Here is a 22031-nt window from a genome sequence, read left to right on the forward strand (position 1 = left end):
GGAAAAAGAGAGGGGTCTCAAATATTCCTACCAATGTCCTGAAATTAGGGGGAAGAAAACAATAGGGGAAAGCAAACAAGTCCTATAGATCCCAGCAGGTTATTGAAAAGCCTTCCATTTCGTATCTTGAAGAAAAACATCTATGTGGCCCCGGTGCCCAGCACAGGACAAAGATGGTAGTTTGCCAGGAAAGGCATCACGAAACCATGGCCTAAGGGAGTGAACACACAGCCTATCGGGGATTCTAATCCAGATCCCAAGTCTTACTAAAGCTCGAGTTAGAGCTTTGCGTGTGTACAAGGCACTGTCACACGCTGCTCACGGGGCACACTCAGAAAGCAGTATTCAAAAAGTATGAGTAAGTAGCATTCCACCCTGTGGCCATAAAAAGGGACCACGCCCTTGGCCCCACATCACACGCCCCTTCTCAAATCACCACAGTGCGCGGGAGCAGTTCACTCTTTATTAACGCTCGGCCCCGGGTCACTTGGAGCTGGTGTACTTGGTGACGGCCTTGGTGCCCTCGGACACGGCGTGCTTGGCCAGCTCCCCGGGCAGCAGCAGACGCACCGCCGTCTGGACTTCCCGGGATGTCAGTGTGGTTCGGCCTGAGTACTGGGCCAGCCGGGCAGCCTCGCCAGCCAGCCGTTCGAACACATCATTCACAAACGAGTTCATGATGCTCATGGCCTTGGAAGAGATGCCGATGTCTGGGTGCACCTGGAGAAGCAGCAGGGACCACTCCGTTAAGAGGAGGCTCTGCCCGACGGCCCAGCCCCAGGTTCCGGACCGCAAGACTCCCTCACCAGCCTCTCTCCAGAGGCCAAGACATGGAAATAGGGGTTTGCTACTATATCCAAGCTAGAAGTTTTTCCTAACTGTAGAAAGTAAGGCTATCAAGTGCCTTGTGTGAGCACGTGTAAGCATCAACCTTTGACAAACGCAATCAGTTACACAGCACTTTGCTTTCCTCGTTTAGTGTATTTGCGTCGCGTTACTGCTAGAAAGGGACTCCTAGTGGTGAAGTTCCCGGAGGCGGGAGGACCACTGGGTCCAAGGGTTTACGTACTTAACTTGGCAAATTATTACCAGATTATTATCCGGAGGGCACACTCATGTGACACGATCTCAGCACCAGCCTAGGAGTCAGAACACCTGGGAACGTGGCCGTCCGGTGAATCACCGCATGACCTCAAGTGAGGCACTTTCCTCTGGGCCTCAATTTCCTCCCCTGTCACACAAGATTTGAACTAGCTGACTTCCAGTAACACAAGCCATAGGGGCCTGGTGACAGTCCGAACCTGGGAGCGGGCAGACATGAAGTGTTTCCCTGTGAAGTGGGAGGGGCCACTGCCAATGACACACATCAAGCCAGTGGTGGAGACAGAAGTGGAACTCGGGCCCTCCCCACAGCCTCTCGATGTCAGCGGCGCAGGGGATCCGAGCCTAAACCCCTCATGTTATCACATCGTTTTCTCCTTGGGGTGGAGGGGTGTCACGGTGAGTTTCACAGTCCGTGGGTGACTCCCTAGCAGCTCTCCTTCGCCAGTGCAACCCGGGGCCAACCCTTGCCTCACCGTTCTTGAGCCCCAAGGTTAGGCAGAGCTGCAGGGCTCACCAGGGCTCCCTCCCACCCCCACGTTCTTCAGGTCACTGGAGTCTGTCCTCTGCTGCCGCCCTTACGGCCCTCTACAATGTCCCTGTCCCACCCTGGACCTGACCCCACGAAAGCATTCCCAGGCTCCGTGTCTGGAATCTACTCTAACAAAGCGGCAAGACTCGGGTCGCAGAGACTCAGGGCAGGCCAGGGAGCTGTTCTGCCGGCCCCTGGCCCTGGTTCTGCTGAGCGGGGCAGAGGCTTGGAGGCCAGGCTGCCTTGTATCCTTGACACACTGTTGTTGGGTGCCCGCTGATGCCCCCAAACATTTGTCAGTGTGCAAGTGCCAGGAGTAGGTGCTTCTCGTAGGTGCCTGGCAGGCTGCACGAGCAGAGAGCAGCCACAGCACCCGTGCGTGAAGAGGTGGGACGAGCAGGAGCCAGGGGCCCGCCCCCCGCTGCTGCCAGGTCACAGGACTCAGTCAATGCACGGAGCCCTCGTGGACCTTAGGGTCCTCATCCGCACAGCAGACCGATCCCGGAGCCCCTGAGTGACCGAGGGCTGTGTGGCTGCAAGGCCTTCCCTGAGACCTCAGCTCACACACACAGCTCCCGGCTCCAGCCACCACTAACTAGGGCCTCTCGTTGGTACCGTAATGTTGGCATTCGACCACGCTTCAGCGCCACGCTTTCTTACAGTCTTCCCTGTCTTTCGATTACGTCCCAGCTAACGTTCCACACAAGCATCTTGTCTGTCCAAAGCCCTGTAAGCTTCGGGACTGTGGTGGTGAGCTTTAAAGCTCGTCACAGGTGCACGGCGGGTACCGAGAGGTCGTAGGGGCCTCTGAGCTCGAGCAGAGCCACCGCAAGAGGCGCACGGCGGCGTGCCTGAGGCCACCCCCGCAGTGCCAGGAGTAAACAGAGGGGGACTCTCTGTCCAGTGCTCTCTCAAGGCTCTTTCGCCAGTACACTCCACACACACACACACACACACACTCACACTCACGCGCGCGCACGTCAGCTCCCCACTCTCACCTGCTTTAGCACCTTGTAGATGTACATTGAGTAGGTTTCCTTGCGCCGGCTGCGCTTTCTGGACTTCTTATCGCCGGAACTACGGCCCCTTCGGCCCGCCGACTGCTGCTGCCGTCCATGCTCCGCGCTCATCCTCCCGCTCCTCCAGCAGCCGCCTCCTGCTCCTTGGGGTGCTTTTATGGAGTCAGCTGCCCACCAGGTGGGGCTGGGGGCCAGCACCTGGGATGGAGGGGGTGGGAGGGGCGGAGCGTGGCCCCTCCCTCTCCAGAACACGCTCTGGGTTAATCCTGAAAGAAACTAATGGCTCCCACCTCTCCCGTAAGTGATTTCCTGTCTCTGAATGAGAAGCCCTCCCCCGCCCCGTACCCTCCGCCAACCGATCATCTCCCAGAATACTACACACCTGTGAGAGTTCACACAGCACCAGACCACGCCATGAGATCACTCTGCACCCACTGTGCTCAGCATGACTTGAAATGCAGGTGAGTGTCAGGAAGAACACAAGGCACCCCCCACCCCGCACCCCCAGAGCCCTACAATACAGCTGAAGAGGCCAGACCAGCCCACACAAAAGACAAGAGTAGAAGGACTAAAGAGGGGGCATAGCGAAGAGAGTTCAGAAAAGAAAAACTAGTGAGGGCTGGGGCGCCTGAGTGGCTCTGTCGGTTAAGTGTCTGCCTTCAGCCGTGGTCATGATCTCCAGGTCCTGGGATCCAGCCCTGCTTCGGGTTCCCTGCTCAGCAGGGAGTCTGCTTCTCTCTCTCTCTCTCCCTCTGCCCCTCCCCACTGCTCATTCTCTCTCTCTCTCTCTCAAATAATACAATAAAATCTTAAAAAAGAAAAACCAGTGAAGGCTACGGTAGCCAGAGATAGCTTCATGGAAGGAATGGGGATGTGACGCTGGTCTTGTAGGAGGGGTACAGTTTAACTGGGGAGAATGACAGAAGGACAATCCGTGGGAAAAGCAGAGTGGAATCAATGCGTGCTGAGTACATGAGGCTGGGACGGATGGCAGAAGTGGAGCAGAACCCGAGCCTAGACCAGATGCAGGCAGCGGGAAACCACGGGCTGGAAGGGCCCCCCGGGGAAGGTTTTGGGCAGACTGGAGGAGCCAGAGCAGAGGGACGCTGGATGCTTTCCACGAAAGCAGGTGAGGCGGGTTCCCTGTGCAAGTTCGCTGCAAAGGGAAGAGGCAGCTGTTCAATGGAATAGTTCTCACTTTGCACCTACGTGTGAATGATATTTCAGGTTCTTAAGTGCTGTGTGATTAAAGAAACCTGGAGCAACGTGAGAAGTATGGGCGGGGGGGGGGGGGGGAGGAGAGGGTTTTCCCAGTCAGGAAGAGGTGGGGGAGCGTCGTGAAGACCAGCATCATCTGTCAGTGGGTGGAAGCAAGCCTGAGCAGCCAACACCTCACTAATCTCACCTCTTCATCCGCTTCCCCAACAGCCGGCTACAGCTTGCGCGCTAAGGTTCAAGAGGACCAGGAGGGAATTCTTAATCCAAAAGAAAAGTGCTGCTAATTTTAGGCCTTTGTAGAAATGTATATATAGTGAGCTTTTTAAGCATTCTTGAAGTTTTTGAAATTGGCTTTTTGAGGGGGTTGCGAACAGGCAAGCTGAATAGCCTTTGATTCTCCCAGTTCTGAAGCCTTACTTCGCACCTCAAGTAAGACCCTGGGGGACTTGAAAGGGAATCGGGAGGAACATACCCAGGATCTCCCTTGGCTGAAGGAGCAGGAGTGTTCATCTCTGTACCCATCGTCCCAGCAGCTCATTCTCGAGGCTATTCTCCCCCTTACCCGTCTCTGGATACTCAGAGCAGAAAAAGCAACAAAGCCAGGCCCCTCAGGGTGGGAGTCCGAGCCTGACTCCAGCCTCGCCACCAAGGGCTCGGCCGCAGCTTCTCAGCTCACATTCACTCCCACCGTTCCGTCTGCCCGGGGCAGCTCTTGGACTTCAGGGTCATCTGAGGTCCTAATCATCTTTCAAGTTGGAGCACCAATCCTGCCTTTCTGGAGAGCTACTCACAAGAAACTTTCCCCCCTTCTGAATCCTTCTGTGTATCCTAACAAGTCACAATTGAGCATCTGATTTATGCCCTGTCGTGTTCTCTAGCCATTGTCGGCTTCCCCATTAGATCGTGAGCTCCTTGGGGGTTTAGACACCATCTGGGACTGTTTTTTGTTTTACATAGTCTTAGCTGTACTGTAATCAGCACTGAAAAATCATGGCTGTGTAGGTCTCCCCACAGGGACGGCTGCTGAGGTGGTGTAATGAATCCGAACCAGTGCAGTTGGCCACCGGTGTGCCTGGTGGACAAAGGCTGCGAGTGCTAGTTGAGTTCGGATAGATCATGCAGAGCCCTGGCTGGGAAGTAAATTAGATCATGCTAACAAAAATTAAGGCCGTGGACAGATAAAATAACACAACTTCCTGTATCCCACCCAGAAATTGTGGTTCACAAACCTCAGTGTGAAAATGCGGACTCCTGACCATTTCTGCATCTCTCCCACCCCACCAGATGAAATCAGTAGGTTGGGGCCTGGTAATCTGCATTTTAACAAGCACCACTGGCTCCAAGTGTTGAGGTGCGGGTCGCAGCAAAGGAGCCTCAGACCACTCTACAAAACATGTCCCAGGAGAGTGGTTCTCAAAGTTCGGCCCCCAGACAAGCAGCATCAGCAGTACCTGGAAACTCGTTACAATATTTTAATTCCTGGTCTCACCCCCGACCTACTGAACCACAAACCCTGAGGCAAGACCCAGTGACTGGTGATGTAATGAGTCTTCCAGGTGATTGTGACGTGTGTCGTGAGACAATGGCCTAAGACAAGGCACAACTTCAAATCAAGGGAAGGAGAGTTATTCCAACTCCTGAAGACTAGTCTTTAGTCTGCATCCATCCCACCAGTTCCCAGCCAAGCTCCTGCTGAGGGAAAGTGCATTGGCACTGCAGGGAGGAGGGGAGTGAAGGGCCCAGAGACCAGAAAAGGAAGGTAGGGACCATGGCTTCTTTTTTCTTTATTGGACACTTTGTAGATGTCACGCAGGTCTAAAAGTTACACTGTTAAATAATTATTTAAAAACCGACCAGGACTAAAGCCCTGGCCCAGAGCTCCAAACCAGAAGCAGAAAGGAATGGGGGCGGTGGGCTGGGGGGTATTCCTCCAACATCACCAAAACCCAGAAAACGAGGACCCTAAGCTCTTTCACAGGCCAACCCAGGATGTGGGCCCTTGGGCTAACCCTCAGGTGCCTCTGGCTGCATCACTATCAGGTCAGTAACCAGCAAGGAGCTGGCAGAACAGCCAGCCGAGTCCACACATGGACAAAAGTAACTGGAAGGACAGGAAACGGACAGGTACTGTCCAGCTGTAGATAAGATCACAGAGTGCAGCTAAGGCAGGTGGGGGCAGGGGAGGGGCTGGGGAGCGGTATTGCAGCAATGCAGGAGTATGGCCCCAGAGGCCCAGCCCAGCCTGGGCAGGGGCTCACACATTGTGGGTCCTCCTGGTGAGCTGGGGCTCTTCACCCACCAGCTTAGACTTGAGGTGCTCCTTGTAGGCCAGGATATCTCCAGGCCACTTGGTGATTGTCTGCTTCTCACAGACCCAGATTTCCTGTGCAACCTAGAAAGCAAATCTTAGGCTTAATAATCCTGGCCAGCACTCTCCCTGTCCCTGTTCAGAAGACCACGGCCAGGAGACTCCAGGAAGAAACCCCCACCGCCCAACTCCATATCCAGCTCACAGTTTCACCATCTCTAGGTTCTTTGGGATGCCTAACCCAAGGGTACTGTAACCAGCATGTTTGGAGCCTTCCAAGCCAATATCCGCTGTGTCCCCTCATCTCAAGTGCCCCAACAGGGCCTAGATATGTTTAGAAACTTCACTCTCAGCTTCCTTTTCTCTACCCCATCCTTCCCAAAGCTTCAGAAAAATGATCAGAAGCTTTTCCAGCAATGCCTGGTGGTAAACCTTTGTTTAATCCAAATCCTCCTTAGTATACTATTTCTATGCTAAAGGAACTTGGTAAAGTAGGGGTGTCTGGGTGGCTCAGTTGTTGAGCGTCTGCCTTCGGCTCGGGTCATGATCCCAGTGTTCTGGGATCAAGCCCCGCATTGGGCTCCCTGCTCAGCGGGAAGCCTGCTTCTTCCTCTCCCACTCCCCCCTGCTTGTGTTCCCTCTCTCGCTGCCTCTCTGTCAAATAAATAAATAAAATCTTAAAAAAAAAAAAAAAAAAGGATCTTGGTAAAGTAAAAGCACCCTGTTCTCTACCCGACTCCCTCACCAATTTTGGCTAACAATGCCATGTGCCAAATAGGCTACCATCCCCGAATAACTACTGAACAAAATGAAGTATCTCCATTAAGAATTTCTAAATTTCTCAGAGAGCCATAAAATCTGGTCCTCATTGGGGCACCTGGGTGGCTCAGTCATCAAGCGTCTGCCTTCAGCTCGGGGCGTGATACCAGGGTCCTGGGATCAAGGCCCGCATCGGGCTCCCTGCTCCACTGGGAGCCTGCTTCTTCCTCTCCCACTCCCCCCGCTTGTGTTCGCTCTCTTGCTGGCTCTCTGTCAAAAAAATAAATAAAATCTTAAAAAAAAATCTGGTCCTCATCCTGCCCTGTTTACACCCTGGGACCTTTTCCCACATCCAATAAACATGTATTGAGTGCCCCCTGCCACATGCTATGACTGTGTTCTACCCAGCCTTCTCCTGGATGCCCCTGCACTGACTCCCACTCCAGCCAGGGGCCTCACCTGCTGAATGAGTCTGAAATCATGGCTGACCAGCATCATACCACCCTCAAACTCATTGATGGCATCAGCCAGGGCGTCGATGGTCTCAATATCCAGGTGATTAGTGGGCTCATCTAGGAAGAGCATGTGGGGGTTCTGCCAGGCCAGCCAGGCCAGACACACTCGGCACTTCTGCCCATCAGACAGGTTCCGAATCGGGCTCACCTGAGGGGAACCGTGACATTTACAGAACTTGGTGTTACTCCCACCACACAGCGTGGCTCACCACTCCCCACCGCTTTCTCCACTAATGTGATCACCATTCTACAAAAAGGAAGACCCAAGATCACAGAGTGAGACAGTGACACAGCTACCAGTCTCTCAAGGCCTGTAGGGACAAATGTGGAGGCCTGAAGCACCTGCCGTCACTAAGGCCATACCTCTTGCTCTCTCTCTGCACTTAAATCGTTAACTAATTGAAACAATATGGTGGATCCTCAATCCAGAGCTGAATTTCCCTCGCCCTCAAGCACTGTGGTTTATCTTGTAGTGTGAGGCCAGGGCGTGTCAGAGACTGGGTGCTATCCCTGCCCCTCCCCATAAGGAGACCTGAATATTCCAGTACATACAACCTAGGGAAAAGGAAAGCTGTTGGGTTCTCTTGGATGCTAGAATCAAAGGAAGACACTTTTCAGTAAAGCACACAACTCTTGATCTCAGGGTTGTGAGTTCAAGCCCCACGTTGGTTGTGGAGCCTACTATAAGGTTAAAAAAAAAAAAAAGAAGAGACTTTGGGATAGCTCCCAACCCCCCAGGGACACCAGGGACAGCATTCCCTGACCTCACAGCCACAATCTCCCAGTTATCTGGGGTTGTTCCCCACATCCACCCCTCCGCCCCCCCGCTGACCTGCTGTTTCCCAGTGAGACCATATCGACCAATGATCTTCCTCATTTCTTCCTTCTCCTTGATCTCTGGGTAGCACTTCATCATGTACTCTAAAGGTGAGAGGTCTAAGTCCAGCTGCTCTTGTAAATGCTACAGGAAAAAAAGAACCCACTCAGATGTGCCTGGTGTCCTACTTCAAAAGGAGTGCTGCTGGGTTAACTGCTGAGTAACTCTACCTCTACCCAGGCACCTGTTTAAGATTCCAGGAGAAGCAGGCAAAAGCTGACTTGGCCACATGCAGTCCCCTTCCCACACCCTGGACACCATCCTGTCCCCCAAGGCCTTTCTTTACCTGATGGTAACGCCCTATCTTGACATGAGAGTGTTTTCGGATCATCCCATCTGTTGGTAGTAGCTAGAAAGAAAAGAGTATTAGGTGGAAAGAAAAGCACACAGAAAGGGAAACTCGGTCAGAAGCAGACAAAGGCAGAGTAGGAAAATAAACATATGTTCACTGAACAAGATGCTAAGTTCCTAAACAGAATCTACATCACCACCTCGCAGACTGCTCATCTGGCCACTCTAAAAATATTGAGGAAGCTACATTGAAACAGATGTTTTCAAGGGAAGCAAAGATACATACAACACAGTCTACTTAGTAATTAAATGTCTACTACAGAATGCGCCACCTGTAAAACAAAGGACTTGGACATACCTACAACAGGGTTTCCCAAATAAAAACATGTCTCTAAATGCAGATGTTCCTCTAAACATTCTAACTGAAAACAAGGAAAAATATCGAGCCACATGCATGTTTTTTCTCTCTCACACTCACACTCACACACACACAGATCCTCCTTCCCTCCCCCGCTCTGAGAAAACAGCTCCAAGCTTCAGCACTGCCAGTGACCACATCCCCCACCCCAGAACTGGCTCACTCACCACCAGCAGCTCACGCACCATCGGTGTGCTCAGCCCCTCCAAGCGTCATGGCCCCTGCACACCTTCCCTCTTCCTCAGACACGGTAAGTACCTACTCTTAAAAATCCCAATCCCCAACTTGGCCCCATACCTCTCCAGTTAGCAGCTTCAGAAGAGTTGACTTCCCCGCTCCATTGGGCCCCACCAGAGCCACTCGCGTATCAAGATCGATACCAAATTCTAGATTGTTGTAGATGCAAGGCTGAGGTGGGTGTGAGAGAGAGATGAACACGACGCTAGGTTACCCATCAGTCGAGTTGGCTGGCAGATCAACCCCACCACATCCCCAGTCGCCACGCGAGGAGCTGGGAGTGTGAGGAGGAGGCCGCTCTCATAGCAGACCCCAACCTACTGCCTGCACCCACTGCCTCAGCTGAGCAGTTCTCCTCCCAAGTACTTGAAGAGGGGCCACCGTGAGACCCTGGGCGAGGCACCTAAGCTACTATGCCTGAAATATCCTGCGCACCATGTGGGTTAGCGGGTGGGTTCAGCAAAGAACAGCAGACTCTCCCAGCCAGCTGATGCTTATCTTGTAAAACGCACCCCAGCCTCCCAACCGCACAGGAGTACTCACCCCGTCTTTTGTATACTTGAAGCTCACATTTTGCACCATAATGACAGGTGGAGGAATCTTGCCACACGGTGGGAAATAAAATGACAGTGTCTAGGAAGAGGAGAGTTTATCAAGTTAGGTTGTGTCTTACCCACCTCACCGTAGGCCACTAACTTTACCCAGGCGGGCCCCACCTTGTCGCTCACGACCCTCTCTGTCAGTCCCGATGCCATCATTTTCTGTAGTGTTTTCTCCTTGCTCTGCGCCTGCCGAGCCAGCTTGGCACTGCCATGACCAAACCTAGCAATGTAGTTCTGAAAGAGACCAGAAAGAGGGCTTGGAGTATGGGCGGGTGCCAAAAAACTCATTTTAAATGTGGGGTAAATACTGATGACAACTTCTTCCTGACTTCCAGAACCCCACCCTAAGTTCCCCAAATACCCCCTCATCCAACTCTCCTGGAGAACATGAGCTCGGCTCTACCTTCATGTGTGCAATCTGATCCTGCTCCCAGTGAAACCTCTTCATCTGGTTCTCCTCCAGCTCCAGCCGTGTCTTCACATACTGATCATAATTACCCTGCAGAGAAATGTGCCAGGCAAGGCAGGCAGCTTTAACCTCCGGCCTGGTTCTCAGGGTTTAGGGGGATGCGGGACGGCATCTGACTTGGCCCTGGCTATAATACTGTGCAGCAGGGAAAGGGGAAGTACATTAACGAAGCAGACCCTAACCTAGAATCTGAGGTCTTTCACATTGTGTGCCTCTCACTCTTAGCCAGAGCTGGACCCCAGAGCAAATCCTCGGGTTAGCCATAAAGACACCCACAGCACTGGCAGCAGTCCTGACTAAAACAGTCATACAGACATCGCAAGGCTCACAGCCTTCCAAGAGCACCTCCTACTCCTCCCTACCCCACTTAGCGGCTGAAGCCCCATGTGGGCTACAGAAACTGCACCCAGAAAGGAAGACAGTAGACCAATCAGATTTAGGACCTAGCAAACCCTGCACAATTGGACTGCCATGGTTTCTATCTGCAAAAAATCAGGCTCAACCTAAATAGTCATCAAAAAGGGCCTGACAAGTAAGTTACCAGAGAGCTATGCAATGAAATATTATGCAATTAACTGAAAAGAATGAGGTTGCTGTATACATATTCATATGGGAAGCAGTACAAAATATATTAAAATGTAAAAGCAACCTAGAGAAGAGAACAATTATTAACATTACAGCTCTGATATGTATACATGAAATTTACTACAAATCCTTGCAAGTATATATGAAGTCTCTGGAAGACTATATAAGAAATTATTAATACTCCCACAGTGAGTGTAAGTATGAATGAAAAGGACTTCTATTTTCTTTTTTTGAAATACAGAAAATGGAAAGGCAGACAAGTGGGCTGTTGAGATCCTGACTCCCACTCTTCACGGAAGGAAGGGTAATTGTGTGACTGTTGTGAAACAGAGTTAAGTCGTCATTCAAGGAGGCAGGGAGCACCGGGAACTGCCTGCGGACCATGAAAAGTCCACCTCTTTACCATACGGCAAACACACCACGTACACAGGCTGCCAATCGATGGCCTACAACCTGAGAGCAACTACTTTGAGACTAAAATAGAACAGGCTGCAGGACTCCTTGTCCACATCTTTTTATAGCAATAGGTAGAAAAGGGCTATTAAGTCTGTTTTGTTTTGCTTTGTTTAAAGGAGAGCTTCAAGGAGCTGGTAAGCACAGAGGTTGCCGTGGAGAAGCTGCGGCCTACTCACCGTGTAATACTTCAGTTTCTTGTTGTGCATATGAATGATGTTGGTACAGACACCATTCAGAAAGTCCTGGGAATGGGAGACGAGGACCAGGATGCGCTTAAAACTGTAAAGCCAGAGAACCAGTCAGGGAGGTGCTCAAAACTGTGACGGTCCACAACAGGGGAGCTGAGAGGTCCAGAAAACCTTCATCTTTTCCCATCCTTACACCGGAGCACCCTTTAGATTTAACAGCCAATTCCTGGCTCCCAGCAACCACCCAGGCCACCAGTGCACATTCCATCTGTAATGAGACTTTGAAGGCTTTCAGTCTGAGTTTCCTCAATCTTCTGTTCTAATTTTCAGAAGAATGGAGTGGAGATGGTACTTTAACAGTGACGATAAAAATAAGCATATATACACAAACATATCCATAAATGTCTCTAATAGGTGGGTGGGAAGAACCGAGCAGGTGTGATAAAAATCACTATACTCTGCTTTTTGAAAGACGGTACCAAGTCATTGCAGAGACCACTAAAAGCCTGCCCTCAGAGCTGGTACAATATTCCAGTTATTGAGCTCTTTGGCTGTATGTCACTGCATCACGATCTTCAGTGGGAGCCCCTCTTTACACGATGCATAGAAATACGGTTAAGAGAAAAACAGTCTAAAGACATGTATGAAGTATGAAGGTGTCGTATTTTAAATGGGAAGAACCAAGAAAACTTAAAAAACAACTTGCACGTTTCAGACTGCAAATAACCAATCACACGAAACAGCCTGCGCTAAAGGTGCTCACCACGTTTTCAGTCTGGCCTTCCCCCGCCTTGCATCGGTTCTTTTTCTCACTGCTCTCCTATCACTGCAGTTTCTGGGCATCCATTTCCTTTAGACTCTGCTCAGCTCCCCCCTTCAGGACCTGCCCACTCCCAACCCCTATCCCCAGCCCCTTACGTCTTTAATTCTTCTTCCAACCACACACAGGCATCGAGATCCAGGTGGTTGGTGGGCTCGTCCAGGAGCAGCATGAAGGGCCGAATGAAGAGGGCTCTGAAGGAGAGGAAAGGAGACAGAGCCCCTTCAGTCTGCTGGGGGCTACACAGAAGGGGACTGCCTTGCCTGCTACCTGCAAACCTGGTCAGACACGGCTTGAGTCCTGAGATCAATTCTAGGTTCTGTAACTGCGAGGAAAGGGGAGAATGAGGAGAGAAACCAGAGCTGAGATGAAAGGGCAGAAAACGGGGTGAGAAGCACAAGGATGGTGCAGTTTGAGGATAAGGTTGTAAAAGTCCTTACGAGTCTGCAAATCTTTTACGCTGAAACTGGTGACCATCAGGAAGACAAAAGGATAGAGGAAATAAATTGCTAAAGCAAAAGTATTCAAGTTAAACCTATCTGACGGGGTTGCCAGACTTTAGCAAGGAGGCCAAAAAATGTTCTCTTCTTAGGTAGAATCTCAAGTCAGCAGAAGCAAGGAGATAGCACCGGTTCCTATACCCACAGTCACCACACTGCAGGGCTTTTTAAAATTAGATTTCCAGGCACCAAATTCCAAGATTCCAACTGCACAGATGTGAAGAGGAGGCTAGGCAATCTGTACTTCTAAAAGCTCCCAGGGGAAACCAGAGGTGGCTAATCCTTGCTAGCACGTGCAACCACTGCTCTCATGGCCTAAGGCACACACACAGCCTCGCTAAAGCAGTGTATCAAACCTCACCAATTCACTTGGCAGACAACAGCGAGATGACGGAGCCACCTATTTAACTGGGGACTTCCTGCGGGGCCTGCTGAGGGAATGATGGGCTCTACAAACTCACTTTGGGTCCAGGTCACAAGAGGGTAGGACAGATTTCTTAATAACTGCCTAATATTTTATCTTCATATAGCAAGAATTAGAAGGACTGAAACACAAAAAAGGACAGGATGGGAGTCAGGAAGAAAGAAATGGACCTACTTTACCATTTTACTTAGGCCTGATCCTAGGATTCCCAAACACTGTGCCAGAAATCCAACAATGATCACTTCGGTCAGGAAGCTCACTCCTGAGCCCAAGCATACCACCGCCCTCCACACCATGGATGTCGTGTCTTGTATGGCACACTTACAGACCACTGACCTCTATTCTAAACAGTTCCACTGGAGTAAGCATTCGACCCTGAAGGAAATGGGGAGCTCCAGAGGGTAGAGAAGGAGGAAGGAACTCACCTGGCAAGGGCAACCCTCATTCTCCAGCCCCCACTGAAGTCTTTCAGCTTCTTGCGTTGCATGGCAGGAGTGAAACCCAGTCCATGCAGGATCCGTGAGGCCCTCATCTCTGCCTTGTCAGCATCCAGCTCTTCCAGTCGCTCATAGAGCTCCATGAGCTTCTCACACTCCGCTGTGGGCAGTGAATGGCTCGTGAGGCTCCCTGGGCCTTTCCCGGGAGGAGGTCCACCCCCACCCGTAGGTCTGGAGCCCTACCATCCTCGTGAGCCAGCCGCTCAGCCTCCCTCTCCAGCATGGCCCGCTCTGTGTCGACTTCCATCACACACTGCAAAGGTGTCTTGTCACTAGGGGGCATCTCCCGAGTCAGATGGTAGATGTCAATGTGCTCAGGGATGGGCACTTCCCGTTTCCCAATAGCAGAGAGCAGCATGGACTTTCCTGAGAAGAGCAGGCAAAGAATGGGAAGAGGACACTCAGCACAGATCTGCCGGTCATTCCCCTACTTCAGTTCCTCCACTCCAGCCAAACCATGACCTCACCATTTTTTTGAGTACCCTTCTTCCTTCATTTATTCAAATCCTACTATTAATTCCCCCGCCTCCCTGCTTTCTGGGGCTACCTTTCCAACTTTCCTCCAATTCTTGTCCCACCCCTCCTCCGTGAAGTCAGTTCACCTACAGTGGCCTCACACACCACCACTCCTGCCCCTCCCGCCCACTTCTCCAGCACCTACTGTCTGTAACTACTCATGTGGTACTTACCACATACTGCTCTGTACTGCTAGTTCCTTTTCCCTGGACATATGTGGTCTCCCACCCATACTGTAAACTCCTTGCTTTGCACATAGCTGGTGCTAAGTAAATACTTGCTGAGTGACAGACGAGCCAAGGAGAGATACCTCCCACCTCGCCTTCCAAGGGCCTCACCAATTCCATTTAAGCCAATGAGGCCATAACGACGGCCTGAGTTTAATTCCAGTTTGGTGTCACTGAGCAGCTCTTGACCATGAAAGGTGAGGGAGAGGTTGATAATGTGGGCGTCAGTACTGTTGGGGTGAGAGGCGAGGACACCAGTGACAGCTCGAGCAGCAGCTTTCTTCATCTCAAAGTCCTCTAGCTCCTTGGTCAGCAAATCCACTTCTGGAGACAGAAAAGAAGTTTAGGAAAAGGGTAAGACAGACCCCGCCCTCGCACTAAAAGAGCATTCAGACAGCTCAGTAGAGAATCAGACTTTTAAACTGAGGGTCCAGGGTTTGTGTCCCTGTTTGGGTATTGGTGGGTTCTGCCCCTTACTTAAGTGACCAAATGTTATCTTACGAAGACCCAAATGCTGAAAAAGGCATGCCCTGCAGGAGCTGGCTTCAAGATCGAGTGGAGCTGACAGATGTTTCACAAGCTTTACAGAGTGTGTACATTGTATATAGGTCTGTCCTAATCCCTCCTCTCGCGGGCTACTTTTTATTCACAACTTGTTCTTTTAATTCTAACGTCTGTTTTTAAATGACATAAATGCATGAGGGGAATGGCTAGAACTCCCAATTTTCCTCCATTATGTATGTGTTTAAGAATTAGTCCCAAAACCCAAAAGAAAGCAGATACTACGGAAGTGCAATTCTCTCATTCCATGACCTAGTGGAATTCCATATTCCAGATACGCTTCTAAGCAGCGCAGAAGGGACCACTGTGAGAAAATGCATAAAGGGCTCGACACAAGTAGAGCCAAGGCTGGGAAAACCAGATGTTCCCAAATCTGGAGGGTGTCAGAGATGCAAACTGACCATAGCTGTGGTGCCTTTGTGGTTTTTCAGGCAGGAGTACATCTTTAGTGTGGGAAGAATGATGAATATTAATGGCTAATCTATGCTGAGTTTACTCTGTGCTTGAGACTGTGCGACGTCATCACTCTCCATCTAACTTAATCCTTACAACACCTATAAGATATATACTTATAAATGAAGAGGTAAATAACACAGCCAAGGTCAAAAAAGCTAGTTAGTGACAGAGCCAGAATTTGAACCAGGTGATCTTACCTATGTCACTATGCTACCTTTCCAGAAAGGAGAGTGCCCATAAAGTATTACTGAATGGGGGCAGATGGAGTCCTGGTAAGCTGCTTCCAAAAGAAAATAAGGCTATTTATTGACCTTTTGGGGAAGGAATCAGGAATTACATGAGGTTCCACTATGATGAGAATTTTCTGATTTTTTTAGACTTTGTTACCCTTACCTATGTTCCCTTAGTGATTTTACAGAATCCCTGAAATGAGAAAAGACTATGTGCTTGTCCTCAGGAGGAATAAAGATGGGGTAGAGGGGTGAAGAGAGCTCTCTCGTTGGGGACACCAACTCCAAGAGAGAGAATGTGGGGCGGTTAGTCTCAGGTCACACTCTCTGAATACCCCACCCTGTCAGATAATTACTAGTGCTGGTCCCATTACCCACCTTGGGGCTAACACTGCCCTACCTTAAGGAGTCAACACTAAGGGCAGGGACTGCTTCTCTAGACAGATGGCAGGTGCTCCATCTCCATCTCAGCTCGTGTGTCATAAATCAGTGCTTGATGAAAACTTTTTGAATGGAGATCAAAGTTTTTGTTTTCACTGAATAAAGGAACTTTCAGTCTCTTTTCTACGTGGCTGAGTTATCAGACTTCCTACAGCTCTGCTTCATGCCAATCCCTATTCTAGATGCTGAGAAGATGGGAGTAAGAAGTTTATGATCTAGATCAGGAGTTGGTAAACTTTTCCTTAAAGGGCCAGATGCTAAATATTTCAGGGTTTATGGGTTTACAGGTCAAGTGGCAAAATCAAGACATTTGAAATGTAACCGCTTTAAAAAATGTAGAAAACCATTCTTAGCATAGGAGCGGGGGGGTAGCTCAAAAAAAGACTGGCCAGATTTGGCCAACTGCCTGTTTTTATAAAGTTTTACTGGAACACAGCCACACTCATCATTTGCAGTGTCTGTGGCTGCTTTCCACTACAATGGCAGAGCTGAACAGCTGCAACAGAGACCATATGGCTCACAAAGCTACAAATATTTACTATCTGGATCTTTATAGAAAAAGTTTGCTGATCCCTGGTCTAGACCTCCATCTGCTCAGGCAAGAGGAAGATCAAAATTAAGGGAAAGCTATATATTCTTTTCTCTTGACCTCTTCTAGTTTACAGCATCTAGGACCTAAGTCACCTCTCAACCTTCTAAAGTAAGAGACTTCATTCATAAAGTAACAGACTTCATTTTCCTCGCCTACAGCATCCCAGGAAACACTGTCACTAAAGACAGCGCTGAATAAATGCAAAAGGGATTCTGGAATAAACTTCATCAGCGAGAATACTGTAGACTTCACAAGAAGTCCCTTTCTACTCACTCCCCAAACAAGAGGACCAGCTGAACTCCAGTGTCTGTCCTGAAGAGTCTCACATTCTAAAGAAGGTTACGCTGTCAGAGGTCATTTTCTTTGACATTTATTTTGATATTTCCATACCTTACTACCTAAGGAAGATTGTGTGACAATGGCAATCAGTAAAGGTTGGAGAATGGTGGCCTGTAGCATCAAGTAATCTCAAATTCAGAGAGGAGAGAGGACCCAGTCTTGGAAGAGGGAGCAGAAATGACACGGGTCCCTGACAATAAGAAATGTTTAAAGAGGGCTGGAAGGAAAACAGATGTCACATTTCAGAACAGCAGCTGCCTGAGGAAGCAAGGTGAAAACCAAAGCTCTCCTATTACTGAGATGGGGATACCACAGCTGGGTTCCCTGGAAATCCTATTTTCCCAGGGGCAAAAGTGAACAAGAAACTTGTAATGGAAACAGTGGACAATAGTCTCAAGTAGGGTTCACTTTGTTACCTTTCCAATTCAGCCAGAGAGCTGATGACAGATACTGCTTCACCAGGGCCTAGAGGGGACCCCACCTCTCTATTTTAGAGATCACCTCCTCATTCGCTCCCATCATTTTAAACTTGGCATCCTCCACTACTCGGGCCAGGAATAAAACTTCCCTGTGACCTGACCTTACTGCACTAGCTTTCTCCCACAATTCTTATTTTGGAGACAATTCCTACCACTCAACTCTCTCCTCTCAATCACTTTTAACTTCCCCCTCTCTGAATTCTTATCTGTTATTATTTGTATCAGTAACTTTGCTCTTCTCTTCAAACATTTACTTAGCATTCCATCTGCAAGGTTAGTCCTACAAAAAAGTATTACCCAAGAAACATGGTCCCTGCACTCAAAGATCAAATGATTTAGATGAAGAAACAGAAGATACAACATAGGGGCGCCTGGGTGGCACAGTGGTTAAGTGACTGCCTTCGGCTCAGGGCATGATCCCGGTGTTATGGGATCGAGCCCCACATCAGGCTCCTCCGCTATGAGCCTGCTTCTTCCTCTCCCACTCCCCCTGCTTGTGTTCCCTCTCTCGCTGGCTGTCTCTATCTCAGTCGAATAAATAAATAAAATCTTAAAAAAAAAAAAAAAGAAGAAGACACAACATAAAAAGTAACAGTATACAACAGCACAGGGGTTTAGTGAAAGGTACTATTTTAAAGGTCAGGTTTGATGGGGAAAGTTTTGCTATCCTAAGCTGCACCCCAAGAGAAATGTCAAATGTAGATAGCACAAAAATTGTGGTATTAGAACCTTAGTGTATAAGGGCAAAAATGTCATGACTAGTCAAGGGACAGTAATAGTCGGGATGGAGCAGGTCTGTTTGGGGAATTTTCAGAGGGGTAGGAAAGAAGGCTGGGAAGAGACTTCCAAGAGCCTGAAAAATTCTGTATCACATACTGTCGTGTTTCCCTAGCTGGACTCTAAGTTATCAGAGAGCAAACTGTTCAAAGTGCATCAGTATGTAGCATGGTGTCTAGCGCTTGAGAAGTGCTCAATAAATATTTCCCAAAATATAAATAACAGGAAAGCATCTTTTCCCAGGAAAAATCCCAAAAAGCAATTCATAAGTTTCTCTCTCAGTAGAGTCACTACCCCTGGAAGGACAGGGGTATGATATGGCAAAGAACCTGGCATACTGACCACCATGTGTGGAAACGGAAACTGAGAAAAGGGCAAGGAACTCACCTCCTCCTCAGGCTAGCATGAACAGCAGCAAGATAGCACAACACCCGTGCATTTGTTTTCCCCTAGGTACGTGAGAACCTTGTGTTCAGTTTCCCTGATCAATAACAAGACTTCACATGCTCCAGCTCTATCAGTTTGGTTCATTATGAAAAGTTTTGTGGCACCAGATATATTCTCCAGTGCCCCCGCGTCAGGATTCTGACTCCGGTTTGGGCATCCACTAAGTTGTAGCAACCATCCCAGGAACCCACGTGTCCCTCAATTCACCTGTGGTCTCTCGGCCATTGGCCTCATTTTTCTCCTCTGCCACCTGTGGTTCTGTGACAGTATCTCCGTTTTCTTCGTGTCCCTTTCTGGGCCGCTGTCGTGCTTTGGCAGCTTCCTTCTTCTTGGCTGCCTTCTTCTTGGCCAGGTCAGAGGGCATGGTGATGAACCACAGGGGTACGAAACTGTTCTTACAGGGAGCCTGAAGGAAGGAAGGCAAACACCCCCAAATTCTGAACTTGTGGTAGAATGCCTGGGCCCTGCTCCATCCCGCTCAGGAATTTTCCTATCAAGCTTTGGATACCCTGCTCCGCCCATGCCTAGCCGCTCCAAATTTTGTCAGGGTCTCTCCAGCCAATTCTGGTCCTCGGCCGCTCTTCTAATCTTAACATCTCTTCCCTCAGGCTTTGTCCACCAATCCCCACTGACTGCCTCACTCTGGAAACGCTCCTCCTTTCAGGGCCTCCACTTAGGGACCAGGTTCTGCCCCCTCGGCAGAGGTCCCCGTCTCCGGTTTCCCCACAACTTGGCGCTCGGCGCTCCAGCCGGCCGCCTCACTTTCCCGGGCTTCCTCCTCCCGTCTGCCTCGGTCCTCCTCTCCGTCGTCCCCCTCCACACCACCGAACCGTCGGACCCAGCTTCTTCCCGGGACGCACTCGTCTTCCCCTCGGTGAGTCCCCTCGGGGTCTCCTCGCTCGCCACCCCCGGGACTTTCCCCAGCCCCCGCCCGTCAGTGTCTCTCCCTGGGCCCTTTCTTCTCCTCCGCAGCCTCCTCCATCCCGACCCCGTCCCTCCTCCCTCTTCTCTTCTTCCCTCCCCCCTCACCGGCCAGCACCCTCCCCCCGGCGCCCCTTCCCCCAACTCACTGGGCCTCGCCGCTCGGCCTCTGTCGCAACAGAGCTGCTCCTTGGGCTCCTCCGCGTGCGGCCGGCTCACTAGCCAATCACGGCATCGCGCGGCTGTCGGCGCACCGCCGCGCAGACTCCTGGGAAGTGTTGTTCTCGAGTCGCGGCGGCTAGGGCGGAGACCCCTCCTCGAGAACTACCGCCTATCGCAAGGGCTCGCGTGACGTCATCAGGATGAGCGAGGATGGGGGAATTAGAGTCCAAGAGCCCGCCGAGAACCTGTCGGTTTTGGGCCCTGGAAACTGCAACTCCCAGACTGCTCCTCGGATAAGGGGCTGGGCCTTCCAGGCTTTACCCCACCTCTCAAAAAATTTGTGGAGTTATGTGCAGATACTGAGTTTATAGGGCCGCCCAGCCGTCTCAAACAGCAGGGCGAGCGACTACACTTCCCAGCATGCGTCAGGAGGGAGTGGGTCGAAACAATGGGAAGAGGAGAGGAGGGAGGTAGAGGGAGAAGGAGGAGGAAGAGTGAGGCAACTGGAAAGAGAGGGCTGAGAAAGAGGCGCTTCACGACGAAGGTGATGCGAAGAACAGAATTCCTCTTTGAAAGAAAGGCGTCCTCGTTTTAGGGTACCGAGATTTTAGATGCTGGTCCAGTGTTAACCAAACTTTTAGTGGGTGCCGAACGTTGTTCCTGAACCTTGGCCGATTAGCCTACATACTCCAGAATTGTTAGATACCCACCAAAGCCATGTAAGTCTGGTGGTAAGAGCTCTGAAGTTAAAAACAAAACAAAACAAAACAACAACAAAAAAAACCTTTCCTGAGTTTAGCTGTATCGCCAGTTAGACTTGTAACCTTGCCCTTTATTTTTCTCTTGAGTCTACTGTTTAAAATCCCTCACGGACTTCTTATCGCCTACATTGTAAATCCCAAATTTGTAGCCTCAAATACAAGGCAGACCTTTTGTGATCCCTATTACTTCTTCAGGCTTCTGATAGCGGCGCCCCACCGTCAGTGACACAGCTAGAGGGAGGCAAATGAAGCTTTTAATCCCTTTGAGCACATTCTCCAAAAGTGCCCCCACATCAGTAAAAAACAAAAACTAAAAAACTCACTCTTCTCCCCATGGAACTAGTTTTCCTCTTCAAACTTGATGCTCCACTAGAATCTACTTGTATTTCAAGTAAGCGTTGCTATTTCATGCCTTCATGCCTTGAGTATAGCTTGTTCTAGAATACCCTCCACCAATTAAGTGCCCATTAGACGTCAGGCTCAGAGCTAGATGCTGGCGTTGCAATGGAGATGAATTATTCCCTGACCTCAGGGAGCTCACTATTAAGAAAGAACTTTTTAAGATTTTATTTATTTATTTGTCAGAGAGAGAGAGTGAGAGAGCAAGCATGCACAAGGAGGGGAAGGGACAGGCAGAGGGAGAAGCAGGTTCCCTGCTGAGCAAGGAGCAGACACCAGACTCTATCCCAGGATCCTGAGATTATGACCTGAGCCGAAGGCAGACGCTTAGCCGACTGAGCTACCCAGGCGTCCCAAAGAGGAACATTTAAAGAGTAAACAGACATTTAGGTGATAAGTGCCAAAAAACAAGTGGCTTATGCATGCTGCTGGAGTGCCTAGGTGGGGACCACACTTGACATAGCATAACTAAGAGCATGAGTTCTGGGGCAGACTGCCTTCATTCAAACCCCGCCTTTACAGTGGGTGACCTTGGGCAAAATACAAACTCTCCTCTGTAAAATGGGAATGATTACAGTACTTACCTCATATGGTTGTTAGAGTTTCTTTTTAATAAGCTAATTATTACTTAGCTGGAGTTCTGCTAGGCTGAACTCTGCTACTAGTAGAATCCTAACCTAAGTATGCACTAGATATTTATTTAATTTAATACATTTAACAAATATTAAGCATCTACTATGGGCAAAAGCATTGTTTTAGCTGAATAATATAGACAATAGTTAATTGACTGCAAAGCCTTTTTTTTTTAAGATTTATTTATTTCAGAGAGAGAGAGTGTACAGAGGGAGAGGGAGAAGCAGACACCCCGCTGAGTAGAGAGCCCCACCTGGGGCTCAATCCCAGGACC

General features: G+C 49.8%; 2 protein-coding genes across 2 annotated transcripts; both read right to left on the reverse strand.

The window, feature by feature from the left end:
• Nucleotides 1-449: 449 nt before the first annotated feature.
• Nucleotides 450-3044, reverse strand: LOC113241485 (histone H2B type 2-K1). Its single transcript, XM_026479174.4, has 2 exons — nt 2632-3044; nt 450-720 (listed from the first exon to the last, which is right to left on the reverse strand). The coding sequence occupies exons 1-2, from the start codon at nt 2761-2763 to the stop codon at nt 484-486; spliced, it is 369 nt and encodes a 122-aa protein (XP_026334959.1). The 5' UTR covers nt 2764-3044; the 3' UTR covers nt 450-483.
• A 2597-nt stretch (nt 3045-5641) lies between these two features.
• On the reverse strand, nt 5642-20093 carry ABCF2 (ATP binding cassette subfamily F member 2). The gene is made up of 15 exons (XM_026479173.4): nt 19952-20093; nt 19089-19287; nt 14671-14883; nt 14000-14182; nt 13745-13916; nt 12494-12589; nt 11564-11666; nt 10281-10376; nt 9992-10111; nt 9819-9908; nt 9336-9446; nt 8616-8678; nt 8285-8413; nt 7397-7600; nt 5642-6262 (listed from the first exon to the last, which is right to left on the reverse strand). The coding sequence occupies exons 2-15, from the start codon at nt 19243-19245 to the stop codon at nt 6125-6127; spliced, it is 1875 nt and encodes a 624-aa protein (XP_026334958.1). The 5' UTR covers nt 19246-19287; nt 19952-20093; the 3' UTR covers nt 5642-6124.
• Nucleotides 20094-22031: the final 1938 nt, after the last annotated feature.

Source organism: Ursus arctos, unplaced genomic scaffold, assembly GCF_023065955.2.
Source record: "Ursus arctos isolate Adak ecotype North America unplaced genomic scaffold, UrsArc2.0 scaffold_3, whole genome shotgun sequence".
Lineage (NCBI taxonomy): Eukaryota > Metazoa > Chordata > Mammalia > Carnivora > Ursidae > Ursus > Ursus arctos.

Excerpts from the sequence above, each read along its gene's own strand:
- LOC113241485 (XM_026479174.4), bottom strand. The coding sequence starts at position 2,763 with ATGAGCGCGGAGCATGGACGGCAGCAGCAGTCGGCGGGCCGAAGGGGC. Across the intron at positions 721-2,631 it reads TCTACAAGGTGCTAAAGCAG|GTGCACCCAGACATCGGCAT; the intron begins GTGAGAGTGGGG and ends CTGCTTCTCCAG.
- ABCF2 (XM_026479173.4), bottom strand. The coding sequence starts at position 19,245 with ATGCCCTCTGACCTGGCCAAGAAGAAGGCAGCCAAGAAGAAGGAAGCT. Across the intron at positions 10,377-11,563 it reads AGAAACTGAAGTATTACACG|GGTAATTATGATCAGTATGT; the intron begins GTGAGTAGGCCG and ends ATTTCTCTGCAG. Across the intron at positions 10,112-10,280 it reads ATCAGATTGCACACATGAAG|AACTACATTGCTAGGTTTGG; the intron begins GTAGAGCCGAGC and ends GGTCTCTTTCAG.